This window comes from Manis javanica, chromosome 9, assembly GCF_040802235.1.
Source record: "Manis javanica isolate MJ-LG chromosome 9, MJ_LKY, whole genome shotgun sequence".
Classification (NCBI taxonomy): Eukaryota; Metazoa; Chordata; class Mammalia; order Pholidota; family Manidae; genus Manis; species Manis javanica.
This window is the reverse complement of record NC_133164.1, coordinates 54826930-54846150: the sequence shown is the minus strand read 5'-3', so window position 1 is coordinate 54846150 and position 19221 is coordinate 54826930. Positions and strand designations below refer to the sequence as shown.

The window sequence follows — 19221 nt, the reverse complement described above, 5'->3', positions numbered from 1 at the left end:
TGTCAAAAATATATAACTTACTTGGCAATCCGCAGTTTCCCAACTTCACCTCTTCCAGGGGCTTTAGCCCATTGCTGTGACAAATATTTAGGAACCTAAAACAAAGTAAAACACTAGTAATATTATGTTTTGGATGCTAACAAATCATTTTAAACATAAAATGACACACCACTTCTATTTTACGTTCTTCCTGTAATAACTGATCTAAGTATCAAGCTCTCATTATATGTCTTGTACTATAAGGGATACTGAACTATATTAGAAACAATTTTAGCTTTTAAAGAAAATAAAGTCAATAGAATTGGTCACACAAAACTTACACTGGTCAAATAATAATGAAATGCTAATTTATATTCCCAAATAAATCCAATAAAAGTTCAGAGATGAAATGGCTACCAGGAAAGGCTTCTCAGATAAACGTAACACTGTGACATATTATTTAGAGATTTCACTGAGTTTAAGATAATTTCAACCCCTGACTTCAAACTATAGTAAAAAGCTATGGTAATCAAAACAGTATGGTACTGGCACAAGAACGGACCTATAGATCAATGGAACAGAATAGAGAGCACAGATATACACCCAAGCATATATGGTCTATGAATATATGATAAAAGAGCCAGGAATATATAGTAAGGGAAAGACAACCTCTTCAACAACTGGTGTTTGCAAAACTGGACAACTCCTTGTAAGAGAATGAAACTGGATTGTCTAACTCCATACACAAAAGTAAACTCAAAATGGATCAAAGACCTGAATGTATGTCATGAAACCATAAAACTCTTAGAACAAAACATAAGCAAAAATTTCTTGACCATAAATATGAGCAATTTTTTTCCTGGACATATTTCCTCTAGCAAAGGAAACAAAATAAAAAATGAACAAGTGGGAGTACCTCACACTAAAAAGCTCTGTAGAGCAAAAGACACAATTAGCAAAACAAAAAGGCACCCTTATAGTATGGGAGAATATATTCATAAATGATTGATTTATCTATTATGGGGATAACATCCAAATTACATAAAGAACTCATACGTCTCAACACCAAAACCTAATAAAAAATGGGTGGAGAGCTTGAACAGACATTTCATCAAAGAAGAAATACAGATAGCCAACATGCACATGAAAAGATGCTCCACATGACTAATTATGAGGGAAACGCAAATCAGTTCCACAATGAGGTATCACCTCATATCAGTTAAAATGGCCACAATTCAAAAGACAAGAAATAACAAGTGTCGGCAAGGACGTGGAGAAAAGGGAACCCTCCTACACTGTTGGTGGGAATGTCAATTGGTGCAGCCACTGTGGAAAGCACTACAGTTTCCTCAAAAAAACTTAAAACAGTAATACGATTTGACTCACTAATTCCACTTCTAGGAATTAACCCCCAAAAAACAAAATACCTGATTCGAAAAGATAAATGCACCCTTGTGCTTGTTTGCTGCATTATTTACAATAGCCAAGATACAGAAGCAACCTAAATGACCATCAACAGATGAATGGATAAAGAAAATGTGGTACATATACACAATGGAATTATTCAGCCATAAAAAAGAAATGCTGAAATAACAGGGAAGAGCCAAGATGGCAGTGTAAGTAAGGCAGCGGAAATCTCCCAAAACCATATATATTTTTGAAAATACAATAAATACAACTATTCCTAAAAGAGAGACCAGTGGATATAGTACAACAGCCAGTCTACATCTACATATGTGAGAACTCAGGATCTCACGAAAGGGGTAAGATACAAGCCGCGGACTGGCGGGACCTGAACACTCCCCTCAACCCAGCTCCCCGGTGGGAGGAAAGGAGTCAAAGCGGGCAGGGAGTGAAAGCCCAGGACTACTAAACAACCAGCTCTACTAATCCACAGTGGAAGCACAGAAACACAGTGCATGGTGTGCTGGATATTAGAGAAATGGTAAAGAAAAATCTGCGAGCAGGTCCCCACAACCAGCTCCCCTGGGACAAAAGAAAAGCAAGTGCTTTTTGAAAGTCTTAAAGGGACAGAGACCTCAGAGCTGGACGGAACCATCCCAGTACACTCAGCCCAGTAGCTGGGAATCCCAGGGATCTCCAGGCACGCTATTTCCCTGGGCAGCAGCACAGCTCTGAAGCCCCTCATGGAGATAAGCAGGAAGCTAGTCGTTCCCCCAGCCAGTGTGACTCTCAACACAGCGGCCCAGCAGACTGAGAGTGGACGTGAGTGCCAGTGGCGGGGAGCGGTCACGCGCACCTGAGGTGGCGGTGGAGCAGCCCGGAAGCAGTCGCACAAGCTGGCAGTGGCAGTGGCTGAGTGGCCGCACCCCTGAGGAGCTGCCCAGAATCTCCTCCCAGTGCGCAGCTGCCCAGGCCAGACCCAAAAGCTGCCACCAGCACACAGCTGCCTGGTGCAGGCAGAAGAAACCAGGGCAAGGCACGAAGGGGTGCCACTCTCACATGTGAGCACATGCAGCATGCCTGCCACACTCCGCAGGGCTCTGGGCTACCCTGACAGCGACCCCACCCAAGGCAGCTTAGGGAATTAATACGGGGGCTGCTCCAGGAGTGGGGGTAACCAACACAGGCAGCAGAGAAGGGCAAGGCGACGAGCAAACAGGAAAGGACTTTGTTCTCCCAGCTGACACATGCGCTACCTGCCTACAGGTACCTCTATCACCATGAAAAGGCAGAATAATTTGGTCCGGTCCACAATTACCCAGAGAAGCCCCGAGAGAGGGCCTGGAGAGATAAATTTAACCAATCTTCCGGAAAAAGAATTCAAAATAAAAGTCATAACCATGCTGATGGGCCTGCAGAGAAATATGCAAGAGCTAAAGGATGAAGTTCAGAGGGAGATAAAAGAAATGGAAAAATCAATAGAAGGACTTAAGAACACGCTGGATTAGGTGCAAGAGACTGTTAATGGAATAGAAATGAGAGAGCAGTAATAAAGAGAAGCCAAGGCAAAGAGAGATAAAAGGATCTCCAGGAATGAAAAAATATTAAGAAAACTGTGTGACCAATCCACATGGAACAATATTCACATTATAGGGGTACCAGAAGAAGAAGAGAGAAAGGGATAGAAAGTGTCTTTGAAGAAATAATTGCTGAAAACTTCCCCAATCAGGGGAAGGAAATAGTCACTCAGACCATGGAAGCCCACAGATCTCCCAACACAAGGGACCTAAGGAGGACAACACCAAAACATATAAAAATCACAATGGCAAAGATCAAAGACAAGGACAGAGTATTAAAGGCAGCCAGAGAGAGAAAAAATGTCACCTATAAAGGAAAACCCATTAGGCTATCATCAGACTTCTCAACAGAAACCTTACAGGCCACAAGAGAAAAGCATGATATATTTAATACAATGAAACAGAAGGGCCTTGAACCAGGAATACTCTATACAGCACATTATCATTTAAATATGAAGGAGGGATTAAACAATTCCCAGACAAACATAAGTTGGGGGAATTTGCCTCCCACAAACCACCTCTACAGGAGATTTTAAAGGGACTGCTCTAGATGGAAGCACTCCTAAGGCTAAATAGATGCTAACAGAGAAAATAAAATCAAAGCAAAGAAAGCAGACCAAACAAATAAAAACTACAACCAAGAAATAAAATCAACTATGCACAAAAGCAGTCAAAGGAAACACAAAAGAGTACAGAATAGAACACCTCACATATAAAGAATGGAGGAGGAGGAAGAACAAGGGAGAGAAATAAAGACTCATCAGATTGTGTTTGTAATAGCTTAATAATAAGAGAGTTATGTTAGACAGCTAGATACTAAAGAAGCTACCCTTGAACCTTTGGCAAACACGAATCTAAAGCATGCAATGGCAGTAAGTACATATCTTTCAATAAACACCCTAAATGTAAATGCACTGAATGCACCAATCGAAAGACACAGAGTAACAGAACGGATAAAAAAGCAAAACCCATAGATATGCTGCTTACAAGAGACTCACCTCAAATCAAAATACATACACAGACTAAAAGTCAAAGGATGGAAAAAGATATTTCATGCAAACAACAGAGAGAAAAAAGCAGGTGTAGCAGTACTTGTATCAGACAAAATAGACTTCAAAACAAAGAATGCAACAAGAGATAAAGAAGGACATGACATAATGAGAAAGGGGCAGACCAACAAGAGGATATAACCATTATAAACATATATGCACCCAATACAGGAGCACCAACATATGTGAAACAAATACTAACAAAATTAAAGGAGGAAATAGAATACAACGCATTCATTCTAGTAGACTTAAACACACCACTCACTCCAAAGGACAGATCCACCAGACAGAAAATAAGTTAAGGACACAGAATCACTGAACAACACACTAGAACAGATGGACTTAAAAACATCTACAGAACTCTACATCCCAAAGCAGCAGGATACACATTCTTCTCAAGTGCACATGGAATATTTTCCAGAATAAACCACATACTAGACCACAAAAACAGCCTCAGTAAAGTCAAAAAGATTGAAACTCTACCAACCAACGTCTTAGTCCAAAAATGCATAAAACTAGAAATAAAGTGTAAAAAGAAAACAAAAAGGCTCACAAACACATGGAGACTAAACAACTTGTTCCTAAATAATCAATGGATCAATGACCAAATTAAAACAGAGACCAAACAATATATGGAGACAAATGACAACAACAGCATAAAGCCCCAACTTCTGTGGGACGCAGCAAAGGCAGTTCTAAGAGGAAACTATATTGCAACTCAGGCCTATTTAAAGAAGGAAGAACAATCCCAAATGAATAGTCTAAAATTACAATTATTGAAACTGGAAAAAGAAGAACAAAAGGGGCCCAAAATCAGCAGAAGGAGGGACATAATAATGACCAGAGAAGAAATAAATAAAATTGATAATAATAAAACAGGAAAAATCAATGAAACCAAGAGCTGGTTCTTTGAAAAAATAATCAAAATAGATAACCTCCTAGAAAGACTTATTAAGAGAAAAAGAGAATCTACACACATAAACAGAATCAGAAATGAGAAAGGAAAAATCACAACGGACACCATAGAAATACAAATAATTATTAGAGAATACTATGAAAATCTATATGCTGACAAGCTGCATAACCTAGAAGAAACGGACAACGTCCTAGAAAAATACAACCTTCCAAGACTACCAAGGAAGAAACAGAAAATCTAAACAGACCAATTACCAGCAACAAAACTGAATCAGTAATCAAAAAACTACCCAAGAACAAAACCCCTGGGCTGGATGGATTCACCACTGAAACTTATAAGACATAAAGAGAAGACATAATATCCATTCTCCTTACAGACTTCCAAAAATAGAAGAGGAGGGAATACTTCCAAACTCATTCTATGAAGCCAGCATCACTCTACTATGAAAACTAGGCAAAGAAACGACAAAAAAAGAAAATTACAGACCAATATCCCTGATGAACAAAGAAGCAAAAATACTCAACAAAATATTAGCAAACAGAATTCAAACATACATCAAGAGGATCATACACCATGATCAAGTGGGATTCATCTCAGGGATGCAAGGATAGTACAACATTCGAATATCCATCAACATCATCCACCACATCAACAAATAGAAGGACAAAAACCACATGATCATCTCCATATATGCTGAAAAAGCATTTGACAAAATTCAACATCCATTCATGATAAAAACTCTTAACAAAATGGGTATAGAGGGCAAGTACCTCAACATAATGAAGGCCAAATATGACAAACGCACAGCCAACATCATACTTAACAGCAAGAACCTGAAAGTTTTTCACCTAAGATTGGGAATAAGAAAGGGATGCCCACTCTCCCCACTGCTATTCAACATAGTACTGGAGGTCCTAGCCACAGCAATCAGACAAAACAAAGAAATAAAAGGCATCCAGATTGGTAAAGAAGAAGTCAAACTTTCACTATTTGCAGATGACATGATACTGTACATAAAAAGCCTCTAAAGTCTGCACTCCAAAACTACTAGAATATCTGAATTCAGCAAAGTTGCAGGATTCAAAATTAATACACAGAAATCTGTTGCATTCCTATACACTAATGATGAGATAGCAGAAAGAGAAATCAGGAAAACAATTCCATTCAGTTGCATCAAAAAGAATAAAATAACCTAGGAATAAACCTAACCAAGGAAGTGAAAGACTTATACTCTGAAAACTACAGGACACTCTTAAGAGAAAAGAGGACACTAACAAATGGAAATTCATCCCATGCTCTTGGCTAGGAAGAATTAATATTGTCAAAATGGCCATTCAGTCTAAAGCAATATACAGATTCAGTGCAATCCCTATCAATATACCAACAGCATTCTTCAATGAACTGGAACAAATAGTTCAAAAATTTATATGGAACCACAAAAGACCCCAAATAGCCAAAGCAATCCTGAGAAGGAAGAATAAAGCAGGGGGTATCTTGCTTCTCAACATCAACCTCTACGAAAAAGCCACAGTAATCATCAAGACAATTTGGTACTGGCACAAGAACAGAGCCACAGACCAGTGAAACAGAATACAGAGTCCAGATATTAACCCAAACATATAAGGTCAGTTAATATATGATAAAGGAGGCATGGATATACAATGGGGAAATGACAGCCTCTTCAACAGCTGGTGTTGGCAAAACTGGACAGCTGCCTGTGAGAGAATTAAACTGAATCACTATTTAACCCCATACACAAAAGTAAATTCAAAATAGATCAAAGACCTGAATGTAAGTCATGAAACCATAAAACTCCTAGAAAAATACATAGGCAAAAATCTCTTAGACATAAACATGAGCAACTTCTTCATGAACCTATCCCTCTGGGCAAGGGAAACAAAAGCAAAAATAAACAAGTGGGACTATATCAAGCTGAAAAGCTTCTGTACAGCAAAGGACATCAATAGAACAAAAAGACATCCTACAGTATGGGAGAATATATTCATAAATGACATATCTGACAAAAGATTGACATCCAAAATATAAAAAGGCTCATGCACCTCAACAAACAAAAAGCAAATAAGGCAGAGTAACTGAACAGACAGTTCTCCAAAGAAGAAATTCAGATGGCCAACACACATGAAAAGATGCTCCACATTGCTAGTCATCAGAGAAATGCAAATTAAAACCACAATGAGATATCACCTCACACCAGTAAGGATCCCCACCATCCAAAAGACAAACAACAACAAATGTTGGCAAGGATGTTGAGAAAAGGGAATCCTTCTACACTGCTGGTGGGAATGTAAATTAGTTCAACCATTGTGGAAAGCAGTATGGAGGTTCCTCAAATGCTCAAAATAGAAATACCATTTGACCCAGAAATTTCACTCCTAGGAATTTACCCTAGAATGCAGCAGCCCAGTTTGAAAGAGACAGATGCACCCCTATGTTCATCACAGCACTATTGACAATAGCCAAGAAATGGAAGCAACCTAAGTGTCCATCAGCAGATGAATGGATAAAGAAGATGTGGTACATATGCACAATGGAATATTCAACCATAAAAAGAAAACAAATCCTACCATTTGCAACAACATGGATGGAGCTAGAGGGTATTATGCTCAGTGATATAACCCAGGCGGAGAAAGACAAGTACCAAATGATTTCACTCGTATGTGGAGTATAAACAAAGAAAAAACTGAAGGAACAAAACAGGAGCAGACTCACAGAACTGAAGAATGGACTAACAGTTAACACGGGGAAAGGGACTGGGGCAGATGGGTGGGAAGGGAGGGATAAGGGGGGAGGAAAAAAGAAAGGGGGCATTACAATTTGCATATATAATATGGGGTGGGGGCACAGGGAGGGCTGTGCAACAGAGAGAAGACAAATAGTGATTCTACAGCATCTTACCCTACACTGATGGACAGTGACTGTAATGGGGTTTGTGGGGGTGGGGACTTGGTGATGGGGGGAGTCTAGTAAACACAATGTTCCTCATGTAATTGTAGATTAATGATACCAAAATAAAAAAATAAAAAATAAATACTGTCATTTGCAACAACATGGATGGATCTAGAGGGTATTACGCTAAGTGAAATAAACCAGGTGGAAAGACAAATACTGTATTATTTTACTCATTTGTGGAATGTTAAAAACAAAAACAAAGCCAAACAAGATGAACAAAATAGCAGTAGACTCATAGACACTAAGAAGGACTGGTGGTTACCACGGGAAAGGGTGTAGGGAGAGTGAGGAGGATGAAGTGGCACAAAAATTCTCAGTCATAATATAAGTTGCTCACAGGGACAGTAGTGCAGCATGAAGAATATAGGAAATGATTCCGTAACATCTTCCAATGTTGACAGACGGTAACTGCCTAGTGGGGGTAAGGATTTAATGATATGGGTAGCTATTGAGCTACTCTGGTATATATTTGAAACCATTATAAGATTGTATATCGATGACATCAATAAAAAAAGATAATTTCAAAAGTCAAGTTTTAATATGATCGTAACTTTGAGCAGTATGATAAAGGATCTGCTGAAAAAAATTTAAATGTCTCCTAAAATGAAATGGGTTGCAATCTGTTTCCCCCTTTAATTCTGTTAGTATTTGCTTTACATATTTAGGTCCTCCTATATTGGATGCATAGATATTTATAACACTTATATCCTCTTATTGTACTGACTCCTTTTCTTCTTCTTCCTCCTTGACACTTTGTATATTGGTGTCATATTCTGCACTCTTTGTGTATCCCTTGACTGATTTTCGTGAGTAGTTGATTTAATTTTATACTTGTTTAGTAATTTTAATCAGCCTACTACCTTTTTTTTGGCTATTATTAATATACAATTACATGAGCAACATGGTTACTAGAGTCCCCCTATTATCAGGTGACCACCACAAAGCCCATTAATCACTGCCCATCAGCACAGTAAGATGCTATAGAATCACAACTTCTCTGTGCTTTACTGCCTTCCCTGTGCCCACCCCCCACTATATTATGTGTTTTGATCATAATGCTGCTTTTTCCCCCTTAACCCTCCATTCCCACCCATCTCCCCCAGTCCCTTTCCTGTTGGTAACTGTTAGTCCATTCTTGGGTTCTGTGATTCTGCTGCTGTTTTGTTCCCTCAGTTTTTGCTTTGTTCTTATATTCCGCTGATGAGTGAAATCATTTGATATGTGTCTTTCTCCGCCTGGGTTATTTCACTGAGCATAATACCCTCTGGCTCCATCCATGTTGTTGGCAAATGGTAGGATTTGTTTTCTTCTTGTGGCTGAATAATATTCCATTATGTATATGTACCACCTCTTCTTTATCCATTCATCTACTGATGGGACACTTAGGTTGCTTCCATTTCTTGGCTATTGTAAATAGTGCTGCGATAAACATAGGGTTGTGTATGACTTTTACAAACTGGGCTGCTGCATTGTTAGGGCAAATTCCTAGGAGTTGAATTCCTGGGTCAAATGGTTATTTTATTTCTATTTTTAGTTTTTTGAGGAACCTCCATACTGCTTTCCACAATGGTTGAACTAATTTACATTTCCACCAGCAGTGTAGGAGTGTTCCCCTTTCCCCATATCCTCGCCAACATTTGTTGTTTGTCTTTTGGATGTTGGCCATCCTAACTGCTGTGAGGTGATATTTCATTGTGGTTTTAATTTGCATTTCTCTGATGACTAGCAATGTGGAGCATCTTTTCATGTGTGTTGGCCATCTGAATTTCTTCTTTGGAGAACTGTCTGTTCAGTTACTCTGCCTTATTTGCTTTTTGTTTGTTGAGGTGCATGAGCTTTTTATATATTTTGGATGTCAATCTTTTGTCAGATATGTCATTTATGAATATATTCTCCCATACTGTAGGATGTCTTTTTGTTCTATTGATGTCCTTTGCTGTACAGAAGCTTTTCAGCTTGATATAGTCCCACTTGTTCATTTTTGCTTTTGTTTCCCTTGCCCAGAGGGATAGGTTCATGAAGAAGTTGCTCATGTTTATGTCTAAGAGATTTTTGCCTATGTATTTTTCTAGGAGTTTTATGGTTTCATAACTTACATTCAGGTCTTTGATCTATTTTGAATTTACTTTTGTGTATGGGGTTAAACAGTGATTCAGTTTAATTCTCTCACAGGCAGCTGTCCAGTTTTGCCAACACCAGCTGTTGAAGAGGCAGTCATTTCCCCATTGTATATCCATGGCTCCTTTATTGTATATTAATCAACCATATATGCTTGGGCTTGTATCTGGGCTCTCTAGTCTGTTCCACTGCTCTATAGGTCTGTACCTGTTTCAGTACCAAATTGTCTTGATTACTGTGGGTTTGTAGTGGAGCTTAAAGTTGGGGAGCATAATTCCCACCCCAGGCGCGCACTTTATTCTTCCTTCTCAGGATTCCTTTGCCTCTTCAGGGTCTTTTGTGGTTCAATATGAATTTTAGAATGATTTGCTCTAGTACAGTGAAGAATGCTGTTGGTATTTTGATAGGGATTGCACTGAATCTGTAGATTGCCTTAGGCAGGATAGCCATTTTGACAATATAAATTCTTCCTATCCATGAGCACAGAATGTGTTTCCATTTATTGTTTTCTTCTTTAATTTCTCTCATGAGTGTCTTGTAGTTTTCAGAGTATAAGTCTTTCAGTTCCTTGGTTAGGTTTATTCCTAGTTATTTTATTCTTTTTGATGCAATTATGAATGGAACTGTTTCCCTGATTTCTCTTTCTGCTAGTTCATTGTTACTGTATAGGAGTGCAATATATTTTTGTGTATTAATTTTGTATCCTGCAACTTTACTTAATTTAGATATGAGATCTAGTCATTTTGCAGTGGAATCTTTAGGGTTTTTTATGTATAATAACACGTCATCTGCAAAATGGGACCATTTAACTTCTACCTTACCAATCTGGATGCCTTTTATTTCTTTGCGTTGTTTGATTGTCATGGCTAGGACCTCTAGAACTACGCTGAATAAAAGTGGGGTGAGTGGGTATCCCTGTCTTGTGCCCAATCAAAAAGGTAAAGCTTTCAGCTTCTCGCTATTAAGTATAATGTTGGCTGTGGGTTTGTCATGTGTGGCCTTTATTATGTTGAGGTATTTGCCCTCTATACCATTTTGTTGAGATTTTTTATCACGAATGGATGATGAATTCTGTTGAATGCTTTTTCAGTGTCTATGGAGATGATTATGTAGTTTTTGTCCTCCTTTTTGTTTATGTAGTCCATGATGGATTTTCGAATGTTGAGCCATCCTTACATTCCTGGGTTGAATCCCACTTCATCATGATGTATGACCTTTTTGATGTATTTTGAATTCAGTTTGCTAATATTTTGTTGAGTATTTTTGCATCTATGTTCATCAGGGATATTGGTCTGTAATTTTCTTTTTTTGTCATGTCTTTCCTTGGTTTTGGTATTAGAGTGATGGTGGCTTCATAGAATGAGTTTGAGAGTATTCCCTACTCTTCCACTTTTTGGAAAACTTTAAAGAGGATGGGTATTAGGTCTTCAGTAAATATTTGATAAAATTCAGCAGTGAAACCATCTGGTTCATGGATTTTGTTCTCAGGTAGTTTTTAGATTACCAATTCAATATCTTTGCTGGTAATCCATCTTTTTAGATTTTGTTTCTTTCTTGGTCAGCCTGGAAGGTTGTATTTTTCTAGAAAGTTGTCCATTTCTTCTAGGTTATCTAGTTTGTAACCATATAATTTTTCACAGCATTCTCTCATAATTCTTTGTAGTTCTGTGGTGTTTGTAGTGTTTTTCCTTTCTCATTTCTGATTCTCTTTATGTGTGTTGTCTCTTTTTTTCTTGATAATTTTGGCTTGGGGTTTATCTATTTTGTTTTTTTCCTCAAAAAACCAGCTCCTGCTATCATTGATTCTTTCTATTGCTTTATTCTTCTCAATTTTATTTATTTCTGCTTTAATCTTTATTATGTCCCTCCTTCTACTGACTTTGGCCTCATTTGTCCTTCCATTTCTAGTTTCATTAATTGTGAGTTTAGACTGTTTATTTGGGATTGCTCTTCTTTCCTGAAGAAGGCCTGTATTGCAATATATTTCCTTCTTAAGAAGGCCTTCGCTGCATCCTACAGATTTTGTGGTGTTGAATTATTGTTGTCATTTGTCTCCATATACTGCTTGATCTCTGTTTTTATTTGGCCATTGATTCATTGATTATTTAGGAGCATGTTGTTAAGCCTCCATGTGTTTGTAGACTTTTTCATTTTCTTTGTGTAATTTATTTCTATTTGCATACCTTTGTGATCTAAGAAGCTGGTTGATATAATTTCAATCTTTTTGAATTTACTGAGGTTCTTTTTGTGGCCTAGTATGTAAACTATTCTTGAAAATGTTCCACGCACTTGAGAAGAATGTGTATCCTGTTGCTTTTGGATGGAGTGTTCTGTAGATGTCCATTATATCCATCTGTTCTAATATGCTGTTCAGTGCCTCTGTCTCTTTACTTATTTTCTGTCTGGTTGATCTGTCCTTTGGAGTGATTGGAGTTTTGATGTCTCCTAAAATAAATTCATTGCATTGTATTTCCCCTTTTAATTGTTAGTATGTATTTCACATATGTAGGTGATCCTGTGTTGGGTGCATAGATATTTATAATAGTAATATCCGCTTGTTGGACTGACCCCTTTATCTTCATGTAATGTCCTTCTTTGTCTCTTGTTACTTTCTTGGTCTGAAGTCTGTTTTGTCTGGTACAAGTACTACAACTCCTGCACTTTTCTCCCTATTAGTTGCATGAAATATCTTTTCCTTCCCTTCCCTTTCAGTCTGTGTATGTTCTTGGGTTTGAAGTGAGTCTCTTGTAGGCAGCATATAGATGGTTCTTATTTTTTTTATCCATTCAGTGACTCTACATCTTTTGATTGGTGCATTCAGACCATTTACATTTAGGATGATTATTGATAGGTATGTACTTATTGCCATTGCAGGCTTTCGATTCATGGTTACCAAGGGTTCAAGGGTAATTCCCTTACTATCTAGCAGACTAATTTAACTCACTTCGTATGCTATTACAAACACAACCTAAAGGATTTTTTTTCCCTCCTTTTTCTTCCTCCTCCAGTATGTTATGAATCATATTCTGTACTCTTTTTCTATTCCTTGGGTGACATCTATTTAGCCTTAGGTATACTTACATCTATAGCAGTCCCTCCAAATTGCACTTAGAGGTGGTTTTTGGGAGGTAATTTCTCTCATATTTTGCTTATCTGGGAATTGTTTAATCCCTACTTCAAATTTAAATGATAATCTTGCTGGGTAGAGTATTCTTGGTTCAAGGCCCTTTCTGCTTCATTGCATTAAATAAATCATGCCACTCCCTTCTGGCCTGTAAGGTTTCTGTTGAGAAATCTCATGATAGCCTGATGAGTCTTCCTTTTTTATGTAATCTTTTTTCTCTCTATAGCTGCTTTTAAAAGTCTCTCTTTATCCTTGATCTTTGCCATTTTAATTATTATATGTCTTGATGTTGTCTTCTTTGGGTCCCTTGTGCTGGGAGATCTGTGCATGTCCATGGCATGAGAGACTAACTATTTCCCCAGATTGGGGAAGTTTTCAGGAATTACCTCCTCAAAGACACTTTTTATCCCTTTTTCTCTCTCATCTTCTTCTGGTCCTCCTATAATGCAAATATTGTTCCATTTTGATTGGTCACACAGTTCTCTCACTATTTCATTCTTAGGGATTCTTTTTTCTTTCTGTGCCTCAGCTTCTTTGTATTCCTCTTCTCTAATTTCTATTCCATTTACCATCTCTTTTACTACATCTAATCTGCTTTTAAATCGCTCCTTTGTACGTTTCATTTCAGATATGGAATTTCTTAAAGATTGAATCTCTGTCTTAAATTCATCGAAGTTCTTGAATATTTTTCTGTACCTCCATAAGCATGTTTATGATTTTTATTTTGAACTCTCTTTCAGGAAGATTGGTGAGTTCAGTTTCATCTGGCCCTTTTTCTGGGGTTTGTGAGATTTTGGTCTGAACCATGTTCTTTTGACATTTCATATTTCTCTGTGGTGCCCTCTAGTGCCCAAAAGCTCCAGTCTCTTGAGCTGCTCAGCCCCTAGAGTGAGGTTGGGGGTCGTAGGGGAGCAGAGCTGGTGCCTGGGGGAAAGAAAGATCTGTTTCCTGATTCCCATCTGCCATGCCTGTTTCCAGTATCAGAGCCAATGGGCGAAGCACACAGGTGCTTTGCATCTCTAGCTGTTGTATGCGGGGCTCCCTCTGACTGGACTGACACCAGTGCAGTGACTGCCGGTTTGTGAGCGGGTGCCGTCAGGCCAGGAGGAAGGTTCAATAGGCTAAGTATCACCATGGGGGGCCTCAGAGCTGAGTAGCCAGCCAGGGAGATGGAGTGCCTGAAGCTCCTCAAAGTTCCCAATCTGCTAGGCAGAGTGCACCCAGACAACCTTGTCTCCCCATCCCTTCTCACATGCAGCAAGCTCCCTGCAAACTCTGCCCCTTCAGCAGCCCTCTCGCTGCTAGGAAGCCTCTCAGACCGCCTGCCTTTCCCTTGGAATGTTCCATAGCGGCCGGGTGTGGATCCCTTCCTCCACAAATGGCCAGAATCTGTCTCTCAAGCACACAGCCTGTCCCAGCTCCCCATTCTCCGAGCACCACACAATGTAGGTTTCTGCTCCCAAAGCAGACCTCCAGGGTAGGTGTTCAGCAGTCCCAGGCTTCCACCCCCTCCCCACTCCATTTCTCTTCCTCCTGCCGGTGAGCTGGCATGGGGGAAGGGTTCCAGTCCCGCTGGATCAAGGCTTTGGTACGTTACCCAGTTCGTGAGGTTTGATCTGTTCGTGAAGTCTGTATGCAGTCTGTTGTAGCCTTCTTTCCTGTTGCTGTTTTAGGGTTAGTTGTATTAACTATATTTTCGCACTATCTGTGGTTTTGGGAGGAGTTCTCTGTGTCACCTCTCATGCCGCCATCTTGAATCCTAGCCTACTGCCTTTACTGTGGGTTTATTCTCTCTGGTGAAAGCTATTTGGCTTTAGGAACATTTCCATCTAGAGCAGTGCCTTTAACATATCCTGTAGGGCTGGCTTAGTGGTCGTGAATTCCTTCAACTTTTGTTTATCTGAAAATCATGTAATCTCTGCTTCCAATTTAAATGATAATCTTTCCAGATAGAGTATCCTTGGTTGGAGGTCCTTCTGTTTCATTACATTAAATATATCATGCCACTCCCTTCTGGCCTGTAAAGTCTGCTTCCCAGACTTCTGAGGGGGTTTCCTTTATAAATAATCAATTTTCTCTCTCTGGCTTCTTCCAGTACTCTCTCCTTGTCCTTGATCTTTGCCATCATGTCTTGGTGTTGTCTTTCTGGGGTTCCTTTTGTTAGGGGACCTCTGGGCTTCCAGGAACAGCTAACACTTACATAATCCTACTTTCACTACACTGTTTATTAAGCACTTTCATTGCATTTAATCCTCACATCTCTATGAAGTATGTACTGTTGATTACCCCCATTTTACAGATTATATTTCTGGGCCATCCAGGGATTATATAATTTAGCCAAGGTTATATAATCAGTAAATGATGGAGCCAGGATTCAAACCCAAGCCGTCTGGCTCTAGCATCTTTGTTCTTAACCAATATGCTATACCGTATCTATATATGCAATCAGAAGGGTTTCAATTTTCAAAAAGGTTAAGGAAATATATTCTTAATCCCTACTAGGTACCTTATCTCATCTCTTCTAAGAAGTAGTTTTAACTCTACAATCAGTACATACCTAGGTTATCCTATTGCAAGGAGTGAGATACTACATATAAAGCATGAAGCAGATTGCCTTACACAAAGCAAGTACTCAGTGAACATCAGTAGTTACTGTTATTTCCTACATTAATCCTGGAATAACATGAACATAAATGTATTACTGAGTCAGAGAGAATTTCTAAAGCTAGAAAGGAAAAAATAATTCTACCTAGCAAGATTTCATTTGCAAAAAGAACCACCTGACTGTTACTCAAACGAATCACAGTGCTTTGGATACAGTAAAAACTCCAGAATAAAAGGGTTAACAGAAGACCCTTTTAATAGATGGTATTTATTTAACAACTACTGTGTGTCAAACAATATGCTAGAAGTTTGGAAAAGAGAAAGGGGGAAGGGAGCCAACACTGTCAGGTACCATGCTAGACAGTTCACATCAATTTTCCCATTTAATCCTTCCAATCACCCTGCAAAATCACTATTATTCTCCTCCTTCCCCAGATAGGAAAACTGTGGCTCAGAGGGTTGAGACAACATAGCTATCAGACACAATACTTGACTCCAGATGGGTCAGATGTTCTTTTCTCTACACACTAAAGAAGAGTATGTTAAAAACAAGAAAAGGTTTTGGAGATTCCACATATTAACAAAGTTTCAACTATACTGTACTTTACTTATTTATACAAGCTTAAAGGATTTGGCAAACTCTTTACGATAACTGTATCTACCTATTAGGTCTCTTTTGATTATGGATGAGAAGAAAACCCACTTAGGTATACATAGGATTTATTGACAAAACTAAAAGTTGTAGAGGTGGTTTTACGGTGACTTGGTTGAAGTCTCAAATGATGTCACCAGGACTCTTTCCCCATCTTTTACCTCTTTTCTCACTATGTTGACTCACTTCTTCAACACCATCTCCCATGTGTAGCAAGATGGCTGACGCAGCTCCTGAAGGGCAAAAGTTCTCCTTGCCAAAAGTTCCCAGCAAAAACGTGATTGTCTCTTGTGGCTCTGACTAGGTCATGTGTCCTTTCCTGGGCCTACTACTGAACCCAAAGATGAGATCCTTTCAATGGCCAGTCTAAGTCAATGACACCTTTGGGGGCAGGTAGTCAGTACCCTTAGAATTACATTGACTGAAAAGGGGGAGCAGTGATTTCCACAAAGTAAAATCAGGATCTGTTACAATACCAGAATATATGGACACTGGTTAGTCAAAGAAGCAAACGTCTACAATACTACCAGTCAGGACTAAGTACAAGACCTAAAATTGATTTGCACAGATACTGTTACACCATCAAATAAAACCATGAATCCTTGGACTACGTAAATTATTACCTTATGGCCTCAATCTTGAAATTGTACCTAACAAGTGAGCCTTTGCTTTTTGCTCTGTCTTGCACCTTAACCTCAGGGAACCTTCATGTCAATTACTGTAATGCAAAGAGAAACCACCTTCTACTTACAGCAGCCTACTCTACTAATCAATCGCAAGCCAGATTCCCTAATGAAGTCCTTAGGGAAAAGATAATGTCTTTTCTTCATCATATTCCAAGTTACTGGTACAAAAGAGTTAATACTGTAAGACTTTCTCATATCAATACAGTATCCCTTCCATAATCTGTATTTCAAGCAATCATTCTGACCACCATCTCCTAACTTCTGGCTCTCTCCTCAGTACTTCAACAGTTCTTGCATCCTTTCAAATCACTGACTGATCAACACCCATACACTGTCCCCCACCTGCTTATGTCCTCACTTCTCTCTTTAATGGACCTGCATTTCACAGCCCATCATTATAATTATTCCCTCGCCCCTATCTCCCTCCATCATGTTGGCCTGGCGGAACCTTAATCTTCATTAAAGCCAATCTCTTCTACTTGTTTATTATTTATCTATTTGACATTTTATTTGATTGTGTTGTTCCTCCTCCTCCTCGCCCATTACATCTGAGCAGCTGAAGAAAAACTCACAAACACCTTGCTTGAAGTATATGACCACTAACATCAAGTAAGCCCTTCCAGATGCCTGCCTTTCCCTCATCAGTTCACTCTGCCCCTGCAGAGGACTCACATGTTCTGTTCACTCCAAACCTGTAACACCTCCTTCTTCCTTCTCCCTGTGTGCTGATAACCTAACTTCCTCATCCACTGAGGAAAGAGGAAAAATCAAAAGATAATCTCTAAGTCTACCTATTAGCTGCAGCTGGGGCCTTTGACTCTACTTACCCCTCTTAAAGCAACAGATGAACAATGGCCAATCCTCCACTTGTACACTGAATTTCTTTCCCTGTAGTTTAAGCAAGGACATCTTTCCCTCAACTCTACTCTTCCTCCCCTCCATCCCATCCGGAGGATGATGATGATGAGAGCAGCTAATAAATGTGTCAATAAATGTGACTTAAAAATGTGGCAGGAAAACACAAAGATGGCCCCCAACAATCCCCACCTCCTGACATTCACCCCCTTGTGTAATCACCTCTCCTCAAGTAAGAACAGGACCTGTGACTTGTTTCCGATTGATACAACATGGCAAAGGTGAAGGGATGTTACTTAGGTGATTAGGTTACATGAGATTGTGCCTGGTGTTTTGCTTCTCTCCTTGTTTTCTCAATTTGCATGCTTTGATGACATATGCTACCATATTGGAGAGGCCCAAGTGGCAAGAAACAAACAGCAGGCTCCAGTCAACAGCCATCTAGGAACTTAAACCTGTAGGAACTGAACTCTGCCAACCACAGAGGTTTGGGAATAATCCTTCCCAAATCATGATTTCATAGATGAGAATCCAGCCCTGGCTGACACCTTGACTGCAACCTGTGACAGACTCTGAAGCAGAGGACCCAGCTAAGCATGTCAGGACTCCTGATCCATAAAAACCATGAAATAATAAATGTGTTTATTTTAAGCTACTAAGTCTGTGGTAATATGTTATGTAGCAACAAAGAACTAGTACATTAAGTGACAAGTAATCATGTAAATGTTTTAAATATATTGACCAATTAATCTCACACAAACTTATTATATTCTCCATGTTACAAATGAGGAAACAGGCACGAGGTTAGAAAACCGGCTCCATATCACACACCTAGAAAAAGGCACTCTAAACTTCTTTTCACAGGCTGTCCCATTTCTCTGCTTTCCTACAGCAAAGCTCTTTGAAAGATTTGTCTCTGCTAGCTGACTACAATTCCTCCTTTGCCATTTTGTTTCACTCTGAACAGGCTTTTCTCTCTCCCACTCCACTGACTGATGACTCTACAGTTAGTAAAGATGTCCATACTGCCAGGTCAATCATCCTACACACCTATCAGCAATATTTGAGAACAAACTGTTTCCTCCTTCTTCAAACACTTTCTTCATGTGGCTTCAAGTCACCACAATCTCTCTTGATTTTCCCCCTACTTTTCTGGACTCTCCTTTTTGGTCTCCACACATCTAGATTCTCATCTTCCTGACCTTTCAACTTCAGAGGGCCCTGGTTTCAGACTTCAGACCTCTCCGCTTGTCTATACAAACTCAATCTTGTGTAATCTCAACCAGT

At 39.2% G+C, this 19221-nt stretch overlaps 1 protein-coding gene across 1 annotated transcript in view; it reads right to left on the bottom strand.

Annotated features, from left to right (window-relative positions):
• The window catches only part of GTF2F2 (general transcription factor IIF subunit 2), a 194930-nt gene that overhangs the window by 162966 nt on the left and 12743 nt on the right, over window positions 1-19221 (bottom strand). Inside the window, exon 2 of the mRNA XM_037002115.2 lies at window positions 22-95. Within this exon, the coding sequence (XP_036858010.1) occupies window positions 22-95 (74 nt within the window). The remainder of the gene's footprint in view (window positions 1-21; window positions 96-19221) is intronic.